This window comes from Vulpes lagopus, chromosome 1, assembly GCF_018345385.1.
Source record: "Vulpes lagopus strain Blue_001 chromosome 1, ASM1834538v1, whole genome shotgun sequence".
Classification (NCBI taxonomy): Eukaryota; Metazoa; Chordata; class Mammalia; order Carnivora; family Canidae; genus Vulpes; species Vulpes lagopus.
This window is the reverse complement of record NC_054824.1, coordinates 32,351,917-32,370,269: the sequence shown is the minus strand read 5'-3', so window position 1 is coordinate 32,370,269 and position 18,353 is coordinate 32,351,917. Positions and strand designations below refer to the sequence as shown.

The 18,353-nt window shown below is 41.0% G+C and overlaps 1 protein-coding gene across 1 annotated transcript in view; it reads left to right on the top strand.

Annotated features, from left to right (window-relative positions):
• The first annotated feature begins 229 nt into the window (after positions 1–229).
• SH3BGRL2 (SH3 domain binding glutamate rich protein like 2) overlaps positions 230–18,353 on the top strand; it is an 80,177-nt gene continuing 62,053 nt past the window's right edge. Inside the window, exons 1-2 of the mRNA XM_041747384.1 lie at positions 230–322; positions 17,669–18,151. Coding sequence (XP_041603318.1) covers positions 230–322; positions 17,669–18,151 — 576 coding nt within the window. The remainder of the gene's footprint in view (positions 323–17,668; positions 18,152–18,353) is intronic.

Sequence of the window (18,353 nt, the reverse complement as noted above, 5' to 3'; positions counted from 1 at the left end):
TGCAGCAACATCTTCCAATTCTTGCACACATTCCCATCTGATGCAAGCATCACGTCTCTGGATTTCCTGTTTTCCCAGGATATCCCTGTACTTCCTGATTTCAACCTTGCTGATCTAAAAACCCATCTGAATAATCCCTCTAACGTCAGGATTCATAGATCTAGGCTTCCTTGCTTCTGATGACCTCCATTCTCCCTTCATCACTTGACACAAGGCCATGCCTTAGACCATGTCAGCGCTGAAAGCCGTCCTCTGGTCTTATCCTGTGGACATGCCCATATTCATTGCACTCCTCTACTCACCCACCCCCCAGTTCTACCAGGTAAGTATTAAATGCTACTATGTGCTGGGAAATGTATGAAGAGTAAAAGATACCAAATTCTATAACACACAGTTCTTGTGCTCAAGAAGATCTTGTCAGGTTATGAAACAAAGAATTACAATCCAGAATGATATAAGCTATGTTGCTGGTGGTGGCGCTAATAGTAGCTTTTTGATGCTTTCTATAACCAAACACTATTCTAGGTACTTTGTGGGGATTAACTCAGTCCTCTTAACAAGTGAAGGTAATTTAGCTGATAGATGTCGGAGCCAAGATTCACAGCTGGACATTCTGGTTTCAGAAGCCTTGCTAATAGCCACCCTATTCCATCAAAGATAAAGACAAACACATGTTGCTATGAGAGTCCATTAGGGGCTCCCAAATAGAAAGCATTCTGGAGAGGATGACCATGAGTCTTGGGAGGTAGATTTAGCCAATTGGAGATGGTGGGTTAAAAGGAAGTGATTCAGCTAGAAAGAACCAAGTTGGAAGCAAATAGTGGGGAATATTATGGGTAGAACTAATGATTTAGCCTGGTTGGAATCTAGAATGCATCTGTAGGGATGGCAAGGGATAAGGTGCACAAGATAGGAATTTTATTCATCCTTTTCCCCTGACATAATATTTAGGGCTCAAAAATGCTGTGAAATGCCATGACCTCTTGAAATCTTTCGTTACCTGACAACCAGAGATTTTCCTTATTTTTAAATTTTTATTTATTATTTTTCCATTAATTTTTAAAAATTTAAATTCTAGTTAGTTAATATACAGTTAATATACAGTGCAATATTGGTTTCTAAAGTAGAATTCAGTGATTTATCACTTACACGCAATACCCAGTGCTCATCGTAACAAGTGCCACCCATCTAGCCCATCCCCCACCCCCTCCCTCTATCATCCCTCAGTTTTTTCCTCTATCATTAATAATCTCTCATGGCTTGTTTCCCTCTCTCCATTTTTTCTCCTCCCCTCCCCTTCCTCCTCTTCTCCTCCTCCTCTTCTTCCTTTTTCTTCTCTGTTTTTTTCTCTTTAAAACTCAAATAGCATCTTGTTTGCTATTGCTCTTACAACATTTGCTTTGGGCCTCATACTGCAACCACCTCTGCCTTTGTCTTGCCCTCTGTGGGATTTTAGGCATCCCTTTCTCAACCTAGAACAAAGCTTTGCAAGCTTGGCTACTATTGCACCCACTTATTTACTTACCCAACTAGTTCCAGGAAATATTCAAGGAAGCTTATGAGTATGTATTTGGCACACTGTGTAGAAATGTGTGACTAGTCTGATTCAAACAGACTAATCCTGAATCAGATCTTTTGGTGGAAACAAAGTATGATTTTGTGGATCGTGGAGGTCAGTGGCCACAGGAGAGGAAAGAGTAGTTTTAGGAAGGACTGGAACTGTAACCCAGGATAGACAGCAGCCCAGGTACATAGAGAAGAGAGCTGAAAGCCACATTCTGATTTCTGGGAGCGGAAACAGAAAGAACCATTAGAGTGACTGAAGGTGGCTTGGGAGAGGATTCTGCTCCAAGTAAGCCACTCCTGGCTCCCTTCTCAGGACTCAATCCATAGGTTACTTCCACAAAGGACTGATTTAGACACTGCCAGAGGCAGCCCAGAGGACTCACTGTTAACATCTACAGTGGACAGTAGCCTAAAGCACCAGCACTCAGATGCTCTTGCATTGGTTAGGGACCATCCTACAAGGGAATCCAGGAGAACGCATGTTTGCTTTAAATTTGGAAATCCCACTACAGGGATTGCAAGTGGCTGGAATGAAAGGCAGGGGCTTAAATGGAGCTTGGGTTTCAGCCAGTCAGCAGGCTATATCATGAGTTGACACCTTGACTGTACTTCTTGGCTGATATGGTTGGAAAAATATCAGTTAGAGTCAAGCTGAATGAACCCTCACTACCAAGTGACTCTGTGAGGCCACTTCTGTGCAGGTAGCTCTACACCATGGTGCACCTTTTGGGTTAATAAATGTGCAAACTTTAGAGTGGGTGCCAGATGCAAATATGGCTCTGCTGCTTAATAGACAAATCCCTTCATCTCTCTGAGGCTTCGCATCATCTTCTGTAAAAGGGGTGAAATATCTCCCTTGAAGCATTGCTGTGAGGATTCAGTGTGATCACACCTATAGAGTACCTAATGCAGTACCTGATATTATTGGACACTCCCCAGTAATGGTTATTTATCTTTCAGGAGCCATTAGCCCCTCCTGTATATGAGTTGTAAACACAATAAACTGTTACCACTCTAAATGTCAATGATTTCCGGGGTTATATTTTTATTAATATTTTGTATTTTTCCTTAAAAATCTGCTTTAAACCATCCCTGATTTCTTAAGGGTTTTATTTTGTAGGAATGTGGGCTGAAGCCACCTTCATTTGTCATGCTGGCAAAGCAGAAGGCCCTGAACAGCTAGCTGTGAAGGACTTTCCTCAGCACAATGACACAGCAGAGCTCACATCAGATGGCCAGGCTGGAACATCCACAAGGAGAAGCAGGAGCTTATTTGCACTATGATCCTGCACCCAGCCTGTTTTGGGGAAGCCCAAGCAAGATGGCCACTAAAGGAGGGAACTGTAGGGAAAGCTGGGGGAAGCAGAAAACTGGAGTGTGAAGAGCTGTCGACAGGAGTAATAAGAACTAACATTTACTGGAATTCTCGGCTATATGGCAGCTCTGCTTTAGGCTCTACATGCATATTTTCTCATACATCCTCATAGTAACTATGTGAAAGGTGGCTTATTATCCTGTTAGGTGAATATAGGGAGAAGATGCATTGCAGCAATACGTGACGTATCTGAGATCACACAGGGGCTTTGCATACATGTCTTCCTCATTCCAGAGCACATTCTCCTACTGGGAAAAACCACATATTCTAGTTTAAGAGCCAATCCAGATCAAAATTTCTTTCCCTCCTAAAGCTTTTATAATTTTATTGTTTGTTATTTGTTTTTGTTTTTTTGGAATCAAGATCGGGTCAAATTTCACTTGTTGGATTTGACTAAGTAAGGTAAACAAACAAAAAAAAAATCCCTTGAACTTTGGTATATTTGTTTTGTTTCATGACATTGACTTTAAGAGGAGTCCAGACCAAAGTTTGGTGGAATAACTCATATTCTGGATTTGTCTGATTGTTTTCCTTGTGCTGTTAATGTAATCCCTCTCCCCCATTTTTCCTGTAAACTAGAAGTTGGGTCTAAAGGCTTGATTGGAATTAGGTGAAACATTTTTGTCCCGAGTACTTCACAGGTGATTTGTATTTCACATCACTTCAATCAGGAGATCCAGAATGCCGGGTTATCCAACAATAGTGATACCAAATATTATCACTTGGCGAAAGTGACAATCCACAAGTCCTTTTGATGTGGGAAAGAAAGGCAAAAGAAAAATTACATTTCCTTACTACTTAGAGCCCACTCATAAGTTCTTAAAACAGGTAGAGTGAACTTCCTCTAGGAACTCAGCTGCCTTGATGTTAGTACTTTGCTGAGGGTAAGAGGCAATCTTAGCCCAATCCCCAGGATCCTGTAAATCAACTTTAACATACAGAAATTCCTTTGGAAACCCCCTTTATCTGTACCCCTCAAGATATATGTTGGCAATCATCTCCCAAGCATATGACCTACTGATATACATCTGAAGGGTCTCATGACTAAGGTTTTATTAGACAGTAATAAATGACCGTTTCCCAACAATAGCTAGCCGTCTCAAAGTCCTGGAAACTGTTCTTCCACAATTCCTTAGAGACTTACACTATCTTTTACCTTGTCCCTTGTATATAAACTTGAAAGTATATAAGGAGTCACTCCTCATGACCCCAGGGCAGCTCTTTTTGCCCCCGTGCTTTAATAAAACCACCTTTCTATACCAAAGATGTCTCAAGAATTCTTTCTTGGCGGTGGGCTTCAAACCCTAATATCTTTCCTACATCACTTCCATTGCAAAGGTGCAGGAATTCCTTAAAAATTTATGTTACGAGGTATGGATAATCTGTTCCACATATCCTTCCTTATACTTAAGGCATTAACATCATTGATATTTATTTAATTGTATATATTATTTAATTGGTTGCAAAATGGTGATTTTCTAAATTATCATTTCTTCACTTACTTGCAGGCATACTTTTGTAAGCAACAGCTTTTCTTTACCTATTGAGATGAATTATCGTTCCTTTAAAAAGGCCGGGTATCTCTTTCTCTCTTAGTGCTAACTTTCAGAGTAAGGAATTGCTACAAGTTGCTTTCAATGGTGGCAAATTAGTTTTTTCCTCTTCTTTGAACAGGTCTATGGACTTGTGGCTTTTTATTTATTCAACTTTTATAGTCAATTGCAGTCATTTTGGGTTCTCAAATTGCCTCAAATTTGGACAGAGGGAGCTCTTTCAAGCTGGCTGGCTCCTTTGTCCTTTGAGATGTCCCCATCATTCTCTGGGCACTTCCTTGCCTTTTTGGCACAAGAAAATACCCTGGACTCACCTTGTATTTTCCACGCTTCAGATCCAGAATCCACCATTTCTTCAAGGAGCCCTGGAAACTTTTGGTGAGAATAGTATTTAAAAAAGAAGATTTCTGTACTTGATAAGCTCATTACCATTGTAGGGTCATTGCTTCTAAACTGTTTCAGTGGCTAAAACTAAGAAATATATTTATTTAAATCATGAGTTCATATCGATATTTCCAATTCAAATTTAATATTAATGGTTTTTATTTTTTATTTGTGCCTCTTTTCTTTTACATAGAAAATCTCAGTTCCTAATAACCCAACATATTTACTTATTTGCCATAGTCCTCAATATATATAAAGTAGTTTTAAAGTAGAAAAACCAGGGACGCCTGAGTGGGTCAATGATTGAGCATCTGCCTTTGGCTCAGGGCATGATTCTGGCCCGGGACTGAGTCCCACACTGGACTCCCTGCATGGAGCCTGCTTCTTCCTCTGCCTCTCTCTGTGTATCTCTCATGAATAAACAAATAGAATCTTTTTTTTTTTAAAGTAGAAATACCAGAAAATTATGAAGTGAATTTTAGATATTTTTTGGAGGGGAATTTCTTATTTGTCCTTAGGATATATTCAATTAAATATGGAAAGCAAGACAATATTGTGTTCCAAAGTCACTTGAACAAATTTTCTGTGTATGTCACCTATATGATATATAGTCAATTTGTTTCAGTTTGATTTCAAATTGAGTTTGCTTTTATTTTTCTCTGTCATTCAATTTTATTTTTGAACAGTTAAAACATGGTTGAAGACTTATGTGTCTCAAAAAAAAAAAAAAAAGACTTATGTGTCTCAACATCAAAATCACATAAAAACATAGAGAAATCAACCATATCTAACTATATCCCCTCCACCCTGCTCTCCTCCCTACTGCTTGGCCTCTTTCGGCAACCGATTATTTTATTTCTGTGGATATGATATTTTATGCCTCTGTAATTTCCTCCACTTCTTAAAAGAAAGTAAATGATATTCACTGCTCGGTGCCTTGTTTTTTTCTTCCCTCAAAATATTAACATATATCCAGGGGAATCCATGTAAGTATGTACATATCATCCTCATTCTTTTTGTATTACTGCATACCTTTTTCAGCAGTCCTATGCTGTTATTGTTGCCATGTAGTCCAAAGCAAGCAGTTTAGCTTACATTATCTTACTTTTGGCTCTTTTTTGCCTTAGTTTATACCCTTCGGTCCTCCTTTTCATTTGAGGTTTTAACCTCTGCTAAGGCTTTCCAGCTGGGTGGATGCAGAGAATGCCAGGTACCACAGATTCCTAGGAGACTCAACACCTCAGTCCACTGGCCTTTGGTGGAGATGAGGGGAAATAGGAAGTGAAGCGCTGCTGTTTTCTCACAGATCCTGCCGCAGGCACCGGGGCTTCTTCCTGTTTGGATGGAGAGCTAGGGATGAGTGAGAAGAGGGAGTGGCTCTAACACAGTTTGCATCTATTCTTCTGCATCTATTCCCTTTCTCTTCTCTCGAAAGCACAAATGGGAATCATCTGCCTCTTGTGCTAATTTCAAGGCAATTAAAAAAAAAAACAGAGAAACACAGGACTTTACTAATGTTCAGAAGTCATATCATTCAATTGAAGAAAGATCATATTGCATGCTGAAGCTGGAACTTCCATTTTCAAAAATGAATGTTTCCGATTTCTCAGAGTAGCCTTAAATAGACAGCTTTTTTTTTTCAACTTTTATTTATTTATTATAGTCACAGAGAGAGAGAGAGAAGCAGTAACACAGGCAGAGGGAGAAGCAGGCTCCATGCACCAGGCAGCCCAATGTGGGATTCAATCCCGGGTCTCCAGGATCGCGCCCTGGGCCAAAGGCAGGCGCCAAACCGCTGCGCCACCCAGGGATCCCTAAATAGACAGCTTTATGCTGACTTTTTCTCCTGATCACCTCCAAAGCTCATAGCATGCACATTTATCTCGCATTCTCCCATCAGTCTCACAGGAATCTGGTTCTATTTTGGTTTTGTTTTTAAATGAGGAACAAAATTTTTTCTTGCTGGATAATTCTTCTGCAAATCTATTCTTTCAAAGATCACTTTTTTTTTTTTAAGATTTTATGTATCCATTTGAGAGAGAGAGCATGAATGGGGGAGGGGAGGATGGAGAGGGAGAAGTAGACCCCCACCCACCCCACAGAAAGGACCCGGATATGGGACTGGATCCCAGGACCCCTGGATCATGACCTGAGTTCAAGGCAGATGCTTAACGGACTGAGCCACACAGGTGCCCCTCAAAGTTCACTTCTTAAGTTATTTGTCTAATTTCTGCCTTACTCTTTTAGGAAAAGGTGGGTAGACAAATTTGATTAAATTAAAAAGATTTTGCCTTTTCCTAAAATGATTTTCTTCTGGCCTTTAGAAATGTGATAGGGCAAAAAAGAAACTCATGCAGTGATGATGTGTGTTTTGCACCAAATCCATCCATGCCAGGTGCATGACTATCAACTGGCTTGTGAGTTACTTATGCTTTAGCACATGCAGAATAAATTAACCTAGCTCTGAATATATCACCTATTATAACTTTGGAAGATAACTGTCTCAGGACTTGGAAGAGTCCTATATGAGAGTCAGCATTCTTTTTTAGCCTTGAAGTCAGGAGTAGAGTGAAGCAGTGATCATTTCCTGGTCTGAAAGGAAGGGGGGGAAATCATAAAAGAGAAAAGGAATATGCATGGGAAGAGGAGATGGAAAAGTAAATGTGAGAAAAAGAGGAGAAAGGGAGAGGAGGGAAGGGAAGAAAAGAAGAAGAATGAGGGGATATTACAGGGAAAGTAGAGAGAGGGTCCAAACTGTACCACAGACATAGGTCTTGGGGAAAGAACTCTCCTTGGAGGGTTGAAACATTCATGTTCTCCAGTTCTATATCTTCTGCAAACAGTGCTGTCCAGGGGATTTGAGGAATTTGGTTGTAAATCAAACACCTTGGAAAATACAGTGCCTCTTTTTGTTAGTAAGCAATATTTATGAGTGTTTACCATGTCTGGCACTTATTTAAGCACTTGGCATGGATTATGTCATTTCATCCTCATCCCAAGGCTAGGAATTAGGTTTTATTATGATCTCCATTTTACTGATGTGGAAACTGAGGCACGGATGCTAAATTATGTACTCAAGGTCCCACTAAGCAAATGACTGTAGTAGTCACTATTTGTTGCACTCAGCCACCCCACCCCCAGCATTATCTGCCTTGCTAGCAGAACCTCAGTAGTTTGGGTTACTAATATGCCCATCCTTCATCCTACCCCCACTGGATCAATGATAACAGACCTAAGCCCATCTTGGCTCTCACATTCTCCTTACTGATACACATTTTCCTAGCTTCCTCCGCCGGTGACTATGGGACCAAGTTCTAATGAATGAGATTGAAGAAGTTCACTAGGGGACTTCTGGGAAAGCTTTCCCTCTGTGACAAGAGGAAAGCATATTTTCTGCCTGCCTTCTTCCTTCTTACTACTTGATGATGGTATGAAGATTCTCTACTTGAGGCTGTGGCCACCACGAAGCCACAAGCCCAAGGAAGAATGTCATTATGCTAAGGATGGCAAAATGGAAACCAGAAAGTGTCCTGGACTTTGAGGACATTGTTGGACTGCTACAATAAACCTAGGTTCACCTCCTTGTACTCTCTTGTTATGTGAAATGATGTCACTAAGGCCCCTGAAAATTTCTAGGGTTTAGCCCAGCATGCAGCTGCATGTATAGCAACTGATATGAGAACAGAAGTAGATTTTGGAGACAGGAAGCCCATCTCTGCTTTAGGCTCACAGGCCTCTATTCAGGACTGCAGAGTTGTGTCCTTGAGCATCTTCCAACTTTGATTGAGTATACAGTTGTTACTCTTCACCCAGGAACAAGGGTAAAATATAGCAAATCACAGGAAAATAGAAACTTACGAGATTTCAACTATCCAAAATATCACTCTACTATCTGAAACAGGAACAATGATACATATTGCAAGTGAGTTTTAGATCACACTACAAAGATTCTTTTCAAAGGACCCATATTCCATGTCTCTGCATTGTTCTCACACAATCACTCACTGACCTTTGTTTGTGCTTCTACCCAGGACTTTAGTTTGTACAAAAACATTTCACCCCACCCCCCAACATACTCTCTCTATTTTATGAATCTTTGTATTCTCAGCATCCAGTAGAGTGCCTAGTGCCTAGTAGGACCTTGATAAATGGTCATGGTATGGAATTAAAATTGCTTAATACCCCTCCTATTGAATTGCTATCAAAGTTTTAAGCTTCTCAGGAATTATGAGGACATGTTAATATTTTTCTGATTTTGAGATATGATTTCTTAATAATTATTAAATTTTAAAGAAATGCAAATTGCTGAAGAGATAAAGTTTAAGAAGTTGCTCATAGAGAGCAGGTGTTCAACAGATAAATCAAACCGAATGGATTTGGCTTTTTAAAAAGCCATATGTTTGGGGCAAATGTAACTATGGTTAAAGTAAAATAAGATTTTTCACTACATTGTTCTTGTAACAAGAAAAATTTAATGAATTTTTAAAATATGTCTGGTTTACAACTAGGGAGCAAGGAAGGAGTAGAATTCTATTGTTAAGTGCTTCATGTTGTCATAAACTTAGGATGTCTGTCCAGATCATGGCTTCTGAGTACAGTGAGTTGAATTTATAGGGAAGTCTCACTCCCTGACATCAGTGTTAAATGGAATTTTGCTTAATGCAAAAATGCCTTCCTTCTGGAAAGATTGTATTGAAACCCACAGGCTCTTACTGCAGGTGAGACCAAAGTAGAATGATATCCATAATTAAACTTGTCCCTGAATGAATTGGATAAGGATAGATACAAAGAACTGAGGAAAAGAAGTGGCAACCTAGTGTTAGAGTGTTCTATATATATTTTTCTCATCTTTTGGTTCTACTTTTAAGGAAAGAGTCAAGAAATTTAAAGGTAATCAGACCTCATTGTTCTTTTTGAAATCATTATTGCTCAAGGCATTAAAAGGTACTAAAAGCAAATGTTCATAATTTTCATTCAGCAAGCCCTTCAAAATTACAGGAAACAAATAATAAAAATAATTGCTATAACAATAATAACACTTTGTTTAACCACACTATTCCATTTTCTTTAATTGTAGCTATATATAAACATTTTCTTAGACTTTCTCTGCTGCAATTATTCTAAATGGCCTTTATGCCTAGCATAATAAGAAATTATAATGAACTGAAAACTCATTAGCAATATATTCATGAGGAATCAAAATAATTTCAGAATTCAACAATAACCTAAATGTAAATTTTTGTTTATTATAATATGGTAATCATTTATAAAGGCAGTGAACTAACCAAAATATTGTAGAGTACTGAAAGTTCTCCTAACTTGTGTTGCCTACAACTATCTAAATAGTATAAACTTTTAATCTTTATTTTGTCATGGTGATATCATCTTCTGACGTGGAATGTAATCTTGGAATGGGAAGAGAATTTTATAGATATCTCTCTCCAAAAATAGTTGATTAGAAGAGTCCTTTAAGATAAGAAAACAAAAAAAAGCAACACAATTTTTGTGTTGTCATTTCCTTCAAGTATATTCTTGTTCAGCTTTCATCTTCCGGATTAGCCATAACCTCTATAAGGGTAGGGACTGTGTTTGATTTACCACTGAATTCCCAGCACCTAGCAAAGCATCTGGCACATACTGAATGAATATAGCTGAAAGAAATCAACCGCACACAAGGTTTTTAGTTCTTCCTGTGGTGACCAGCAGATCTCAAAGCCTTCTAGTTACAGTTCGCTTTTCTTCTCATACCTTTTTCCAGTTCCTAGAGGAATCAAGGCATTGAAGAAATGAAAGTGTTTTCTCCTGTCAGACAGGTTAGGGAACCCTCTGGGGTAGGTCAAATATGTGCAGATTCAAATATGTCCTGAATGTTGGTTTCGAGGCTTGTTCCTTACTTTATGATTTTTCTTCATTCCTTAAACATGAGTGATCAAAGTTCCATCCAATTCAGGGACTGGTTAGTGTGTTCCTGTTAACTAAGACTTTATTTCATTAAAAATACACAGAATGAGCCTGTTTCCATTCTCTTATGGAATTCAAGCTGCCATTATTTGACTTTATTACTGCTTCATTTTACCAATATTCCTTTTATCTTAAGTATGGTTTCCTCTAAAATTCATTAACATCAAAAAGATTTTAAGTACTTAAACTGAACATGGCACTGTACAAAGAGGCCCATACAAACCAGATCTTTGCTATTTAGAAAATGAAACTCATAGACATAAAACAGAAATATTTGTGAAATTTAAGGGCACCTGGGTGGCTCAGTCTGTTGAGTGTCTGACTCTTGATTTTGGCTCAGGTCATGATCTCATAGTTGTGAGATCAAGCTCCATATCAGGCTCCACGCTCAGTACAGAGTGCTTGTCCTTCTCCCTCTGCTCTTCCCTCCCTTCCCTGCTCGCACTTTCCCTAAAATAATTTTAAAATTTGTGAAAATTATATATATATTTTTAAAGATTCTATTTATTTATTTGACAGAGAGAGAGCACAAGCAAGGGGACAGGCAGAGGGAGAGGGAGAAGCAGGCTCTCCACTAAGCAGGGAGCTTGATACAGGGTTGGATCCCAGGACCCTGAGATCATGACCTGAGCCAAAAGCAGATGCTTAACCAATTGTGCCACCCAGATGCCCCAAAATTTATATTCTTTAGGCAAATGAAGGCCATTCTCTGAATTTACTTTACATGATTAGTAATTGCTAATACTTATTGAGTCCTAACTAGGTCCAAAGCACTGTGTATAAAAGCACCTTACATGCATCTTCTTCATTAAGCCCCCAACAATGATGAGGAAGGTGAGGTATCCCATGTTAGGTTCCCATGTAAGGAAGGTTCATAAAGCTGTGACATTAATTTAAGTCTGGCTCAGAGACCAGTTCCATAACCACTCTGACCTACCCCTGCCCTCTTATAAACTTATAACCTCTTCTCCCACACATCTGTCACCTACTAACAGCCAAATGTGCCAAATCAGCTTTCAGAGGAGCAACTGTCTGGAGCAGGGCAGGGATTTGTGATGGGCATAGATGTAGTGACAGAAGTGCCTTAAGTTAAATCCTTGGGGAGCTAGATACTATTGGCTCGAGTCCTGTTTAAAGAGGGCAGCCCTGACCTGAACAGAATTATCAATCAGATTCAATTCCATTCTAAAAATAAAATCTGGAGAGTTGAGATTCCAGATCGCTTAAAAGAGCTCTTTAATGTGTAGATAAACCTTACTGAAGAATGTTTATGCTCCCTGATTCCGCTTCATATTCTGTCCTCCCTTGTCCCCTCTCATCACTTTTCAAATCAAATCCTAATTAGAAAAGACTGATGCAGTTGTTTCTTGTGCCTCGTCAGCCCTGAAGCCACTGCCAGCAGGCTAATGCTTCCAGCCTCTGCTGGAAGTGCTCTCACAAAGGTCAGCAATGATAACAAACCATCATCATTGTAATAACACCTAGTGCTTCTTGTGGATTTATTGGGCTCCTAACACTGGGATCAGAGTTTTATTTACACTGGAGGGAGGAACTTGGAGAACCACAGGATGGTACAGGGTTGCAGAGGTTTTGTCATAGTTGAGTCAGTTTTTAAAAAATTAAGTTGACACTGAAATTTCAGAATATTTCAGCAAAAATCTCAATTTTTTTAGATGTACTGTCCTGTTAGTGACAGACCACACGGTGAAGCCCCTGTACCTGGACCTTCCTCACCTCTCTCATTTATGTCACTTGCTTGGCCCCGACAGGCACATGATTTACTACCCACAGTTTACATGGGTATTCTGGTAGGATTTGGGAGTTGTCAGGAAAAGAACCCTCTTAAATTAGCCCAGGATAAAAGGTGGATGTTATTAAACAGCAACCCAAAACAGGAACCGTGGCACACCTGGATTCATGGAAACTAAGACTGGAACTAAGACAGCTGTCAGCCTCTTCACTGGCACTTCTACTTTTCACTCCACGGGGGCTTCGTTCTCCCATCACACACTGACTCCCTCTTAATTCATTTCAGTTCCTCATTCCTTAACTTGGCCCAAAGCTTCTCAACCCTTGTAGCATCTTCCTTTATGCTCCTACTACTGATTACCTTAGTCTTTAGATTTTCCAACTGTGAATTCCTGAAAGAGGACTGACATGTATTTTCAAGTCTGGTCATGAAGGTCATAAGTTGCTTTCAGGCTGCAGTAGGTCACACTAAGTACACAGATAGGGACCAAACATCTGCACCCAGTTGGAGTGGGAATAGCCTCCAAACAGATACTCTAAGGCATAATTCGGAGAACATCCAAAGCATAATTCACACTAATAACAGTCGTGAATGATAATTATTATTTAGACTCACTTTATAAACATGAAAACTGAGGCTTAGGGAGGTGACAAAATTTGTCCAAGAAATTAAGTGGTAAAGCTGGAATGTGAACACAGGCTGCTGACTAACGAACTCCAGGCCTCCATTTCTATTATCTTTCTTGACTTCTAGGCTGAGTAATGTTCTTGATATTCTCTGCTTCCTGAAGCTTAGAACTCCTCTGATGCATTTTGTGATACTGTACCCTTTGGGTTTTGTATTTTTTCTGATGGCTCCTCCATTCCTTTTAGTTCTTTGTTCTCTTTCCAATTTTTAAATGGAAGCTTTCTCCAAGGAACTCTTCATGGCTCTTTTTTGTTTCTTTCTATACTTTCTGTTTAGGCAAATTCGTATACTTTTACATATTTGGATACAGTCAGATACTATGGTTTCTTAAATTGGTGTCTTTGGGCACACATGCCCTCCCAGTCTACCCAAGAGATTTGTAGATAGAATTTAGGGAGTTCATGAACTTGAATGAGAAACAAATGAACATATTTATATTTTCATTGAACTCTAACAGAAATTTATTAATTCCAGAGCACCTGTCTGGCTCAGGTAAGTATCTGACTCTTGATTTTGGCCTATGTCATGATCTCAGGGTCGTGAGATCCAGCCTAGTGTTGGGCTCTGTATTCAGTGGTGGTTGGGTGGTGGTGGTCTGCTTGAGATTCTTTCTCCTTCCCCCTCTGGCCCCACCCCCACCCCCATGCACCTGCACCCGAGTGCTCTCTCTCTCTTGCTCTATACAATAAATAAAAATCTTTTTAAACACATACTAATTCCTTCAATTATGAATGTAGACAAGTTACTGTAATAGCAGCAAACATCTGTGATTTTGTTTCCAATACAAATCATAGGTATTTTAATATTTTCCAACCATTGCAAATATCTTACTTTATTTTTTCCCATTATACTTTAAAATCATTGTAGCTTACTTCACCCCTGCCAGAATGGCTAAAATACAAAAACCACAAGAAACAGCAAGTGCTGGCAAGGATGTGGAGAAAAAATAATTGCCTTTCACTATTGGTGGAAATGAAAATTGGTGCAGCCACTGTGGAAAACAGTCTGGAGGCTCCTCAAAATGTCAACAATAGAACTCCTAGATATTTACCCCCAAAAAACAAAAGCACTAATTCAAAGGCATGTGTACCCCTATTGTTACAGCAGTATTATTTACAATAGCCAAATTATGGAAGCAGCCAGGTCTCCATTGATATATGAATGGATAAAAAGGATGTGGGATATATATATATATATATATATATATATATATATATGAATATTATTCAGCCATAAAAATAATGAAATATTGCCATTTGTAACAACATAGATGGAGCTAGAAAGTGTAATGTTAAGTGAAACAAGTCAGAGAAAGACAAATACCATATGATTCCATTCATATGTGGAATTTAAGAAACAAATGAGTAAGAGGGAAAAAGAGACAGAGACAAGCCAAGAAATACACCCTTAATTACTGAGAATAAACTAATGGTTACCAGAAGGGAGGTGGGCGGGGGGGGGGGGATGGGTGAAATAAGTAGTTTACACAACATTACATATCACTTATATCTCAATTAAAGGAAGAAAAAACTCACACTAGCCAGGTCTATCCTGACTTATAAAGGGGCTCAAGTCTTAGGTAATGCAGAAGCATTACCTAAAGCCTTAATGACCTACTCAATTTTCTGAGTTCTGTCTTTAAGTTTTGGTTTGTCTGCTTTATCTGCAGACTTTACCTATCAGATGGGCACCTAATCCTCCCTGTGGTATGATACCCTGGTGTTGATCTTGGACCTCTAGTTTATATCCCAGATTGTTTTCTACTCTCACGCACTCTTCCATGTTGTTTACTAACTCTGGGTCTCAACTCCACACTAGCTGTTGTGGGTTCCTGGACTGTTAACACTTTGTCCTGGATACAAGTTCTAAACTTTTTCACCAGCATGGAATAAAAAGAAGTATAACCAGAATGATCTTAAAGTATAGTTCTGATCATATCCTTTGCTTCCTTGGAATGCTTACAAATTCACTTTAAAATTCTCAGTGAGGGTGTTTTGGTTGCAAAAACCAGAAACCTATTTGAGGTGGCATAAGATGAGGAATTTATGATATGGATACAGGGATATTATGTAGGTCTTAAAAACAGGGATGTAGGAACAGGTTGAGCCATAAACATGGATTGGCAAACTTTATCTGTAATGGGCCAAATAGTAAATGTATTAGGTTTCACAGGCCATATGGTTTCTGTCACTTTGCCATAGACAATATGAAAAGAAATGTGTTCCAATAAAACTTTAACCATAAAACATACAATTTGCCACTCAGGTCATAATTTTAGGATCTCTGGACAAAAACATTATCAGTATTCTCTGAAACTCATCTCCATCACTCTCCAGGCATCTGCTTTGTTGCTTTCTTCCTATTGACTGGCTTCTTCAGCTTCTCCCGCTCTCATGTTGAAACGGCTTCTGAAAGCTCTCAGCTTCCAGATCACAAGTTAAAGTTTAAGCTCTCTCTTTCTTTACCAGTGCTAATTCCAAATCTTAGGGTAGGGATATTGCCTGGTCTACCTTGGGTCAGGTGTTCACCTCTAGACCAATTGGCTTGGGTCTTGCTATGTGAACAGGTCTTTGGGGCACACCCGTACAACCTCTTAGATCAGATGTGAGAAACAGATTTCACAAAAGAGCAAGGAGCTGGGCAGACAACCCAGTGGGAGTCTCCTGTTGCATTCACTCAAACCTGCATTTTCCACATTGTTCCTATTAACCCCCAGATATCCTTTTCTGAAGCACAACCAACTCCTTGTTGATCTCATAAACTGCATATTCTCATCCTGCATTCCCCCTATCTGCCAGCAGATATTCTATTCATCTTCAAAATCTCTTCTAAAAAGCCACGCTCTCCTCTATATCCACACAGCAGTCTATTGGTACAGTGTGTCTTGTTCTGTTGCTATTTCTGTACCTGTCTTTTTGTTTTGCAGACAATAGGTTCTCTGCTGACTGAGGAAATGACTTATTCAACTTTTCATCCACTTTGGTACCTTTCAGAGAATAGGCTCTGAGTTTCTATTTGTTGAGTTAGTTTTTTTTTTTTTAATTTTTATTTATTTATGATAGCCAGAGAGAGAGAGAGAGAGAGAGAGAGAGAGAGAGGCAGAGACACAGGCAGAGGAAGAAGCAGGCTCCATGCACCGGGAGCCCGATGTGGGATTCGATCCTGGGTCTTCAGGATCGCGCCCTGGGCCAAAGGCAGGTGCCAAACCGCTGCGCCACCCAGGGATCCCTGTTGAGTTAGTTTAACCATATCTTCACAGCTGAATAATTCCAAACTGAAGAAAATATTGACTTTTAACAGTGGCAGTTACATAGGAAACACTAAGAAATTATTTTAAATTTTATAAAATATTCATTTCCACATGTGGGGTAGCCAAATTAAAGTGTATATGCAGAGAGATATTAATTACAGCAAAAGTTATATTTAGTTATTGTTTATAAGAAATTACATCCCATTAGGATTGAATCTTCTGTTAATGTACTAAATTCAAAAGAAATACTACAGAAATGACTTAATAGGAAAGGTTAGAAACTTGAAATATTAAAAAATGCTCTAAAAAGCAAAGCTCCAAAATGATTAGTATCTGTGCAAGAAATGTACCAAAGAGCTAGAGACTTCATCATCTCATTTCTTTCTTTCTAGAACTATTAATTAACATTGTTCCCAGAACTCAGCTAAATTCCCCCGCTGAAAGGCAGAAAGTAAATACAGTTGGGAAAACTGGTTCATTCCACCAAACGGTGAGAGGCTTAAGCTTTTGTGAAACAGAAAACACTTGCTAAATAACTATTCCTAAACTATTAGCAACTACATAAAAGCTTTTTATTTTAACAGCATCCTCCTGGGAGACTGTGCTTGGAATGTGCATCAGGTCTGAAAAAGGCACAGATTTGGCTCATTTGTAAATATGAGGTGCACAGAGGCGAAGCCATTGTGTAGAGGAGAGGGTGGGGCGGGTGGGGTCCTGATGCCCAAGGTTGATAGAAGGATTCTAATTTCGCTTGGTATTTTATTTTTTCGACTACAATTACAGTTTTGCAAAGAAAAATAAAATATCGGTTGTGCTCTCATCTGGCTTCTAATTTTCAGCATCTACAGAGGAAGAAAACGTCTCATTTAACTAAAAGAATCACCTTTCTGCAACCCCGGAGCCGCGGAGCACACGGAAGGGCGCCCAGCCCCGCCGCCCTTACCACGCCCCCCCCGCCCCCCCCCCCCGAGGGAGAGCCCGGCGCGCCCCGCCCCGCCCCGCCCGCGGCCGCAGGTCGTCAGGGCTTGCCCCGCGCGCTCGCGGCCTGAAGACCGCAGGTGGGCGCCGCTCGGTCCCGGCCGTCGGCGTTCCGCGTGGGGATGCTCCAAACCAGAGAAGCCACGCTGAGACTCTGAACCAAGCCTTCTCGCCTCGTTTCCTCCCCCCGCCCCCCGCACGCCCCTTGCCCTCGCGACCCCTTGCCACAGCGTCTCCCAGCCTCTCCCTCCAGCCACCTGCGTGTGTGCGCGATTGTCACGCAGCAAGGAGGGGCTGGAAAGAGCTCAGTCCACTGGGCGCTCCAGGGAGAGACCGAAACTACAACTCCCATCACGCCCCGCGGCCCGCGCCCTCCTCCTCCCCTCCCCCCTCCTCCCGCGGCCAGCGGCCGGGAGGCTCCGCGCTTTTATCTGCGGACCGGCGGGAGGGCGTCAGGTCCGGGCGGTCTTCCCCGACCCGAGTGCCTCTGCCTGGCGGCGGCGGCGGCGGCGGCGGCGGCGGCTCGAAGCCGAGTTTTGCCTCCGCGTCCCCGCCAGCCCCGAGCCCGCTGGGGCAGACGGTCCGTCCCGGCGTGCGAGAGGATGGTGATCCGCGTGTTCATCGCCTCCTCCTCGGGTTTCGTGGCGGTGAGCACTGCGGGCACCCGCGACGGGCCGGGCGGGGTCCCCGGGGGCCGGGGCGCCGCGCGCGGTCCTGCGGGGGGCGCGCCCCGGTGCGCGGCGCGTGCGGACGCGGGAGCCCGCGCGGGCAGGTGACCCATCGCACTTGCACAACAATGGAAAGGGCGGGGAGCCGAGGTGGGTGGGGGGCCCCAGCGCCCCAGCGCCC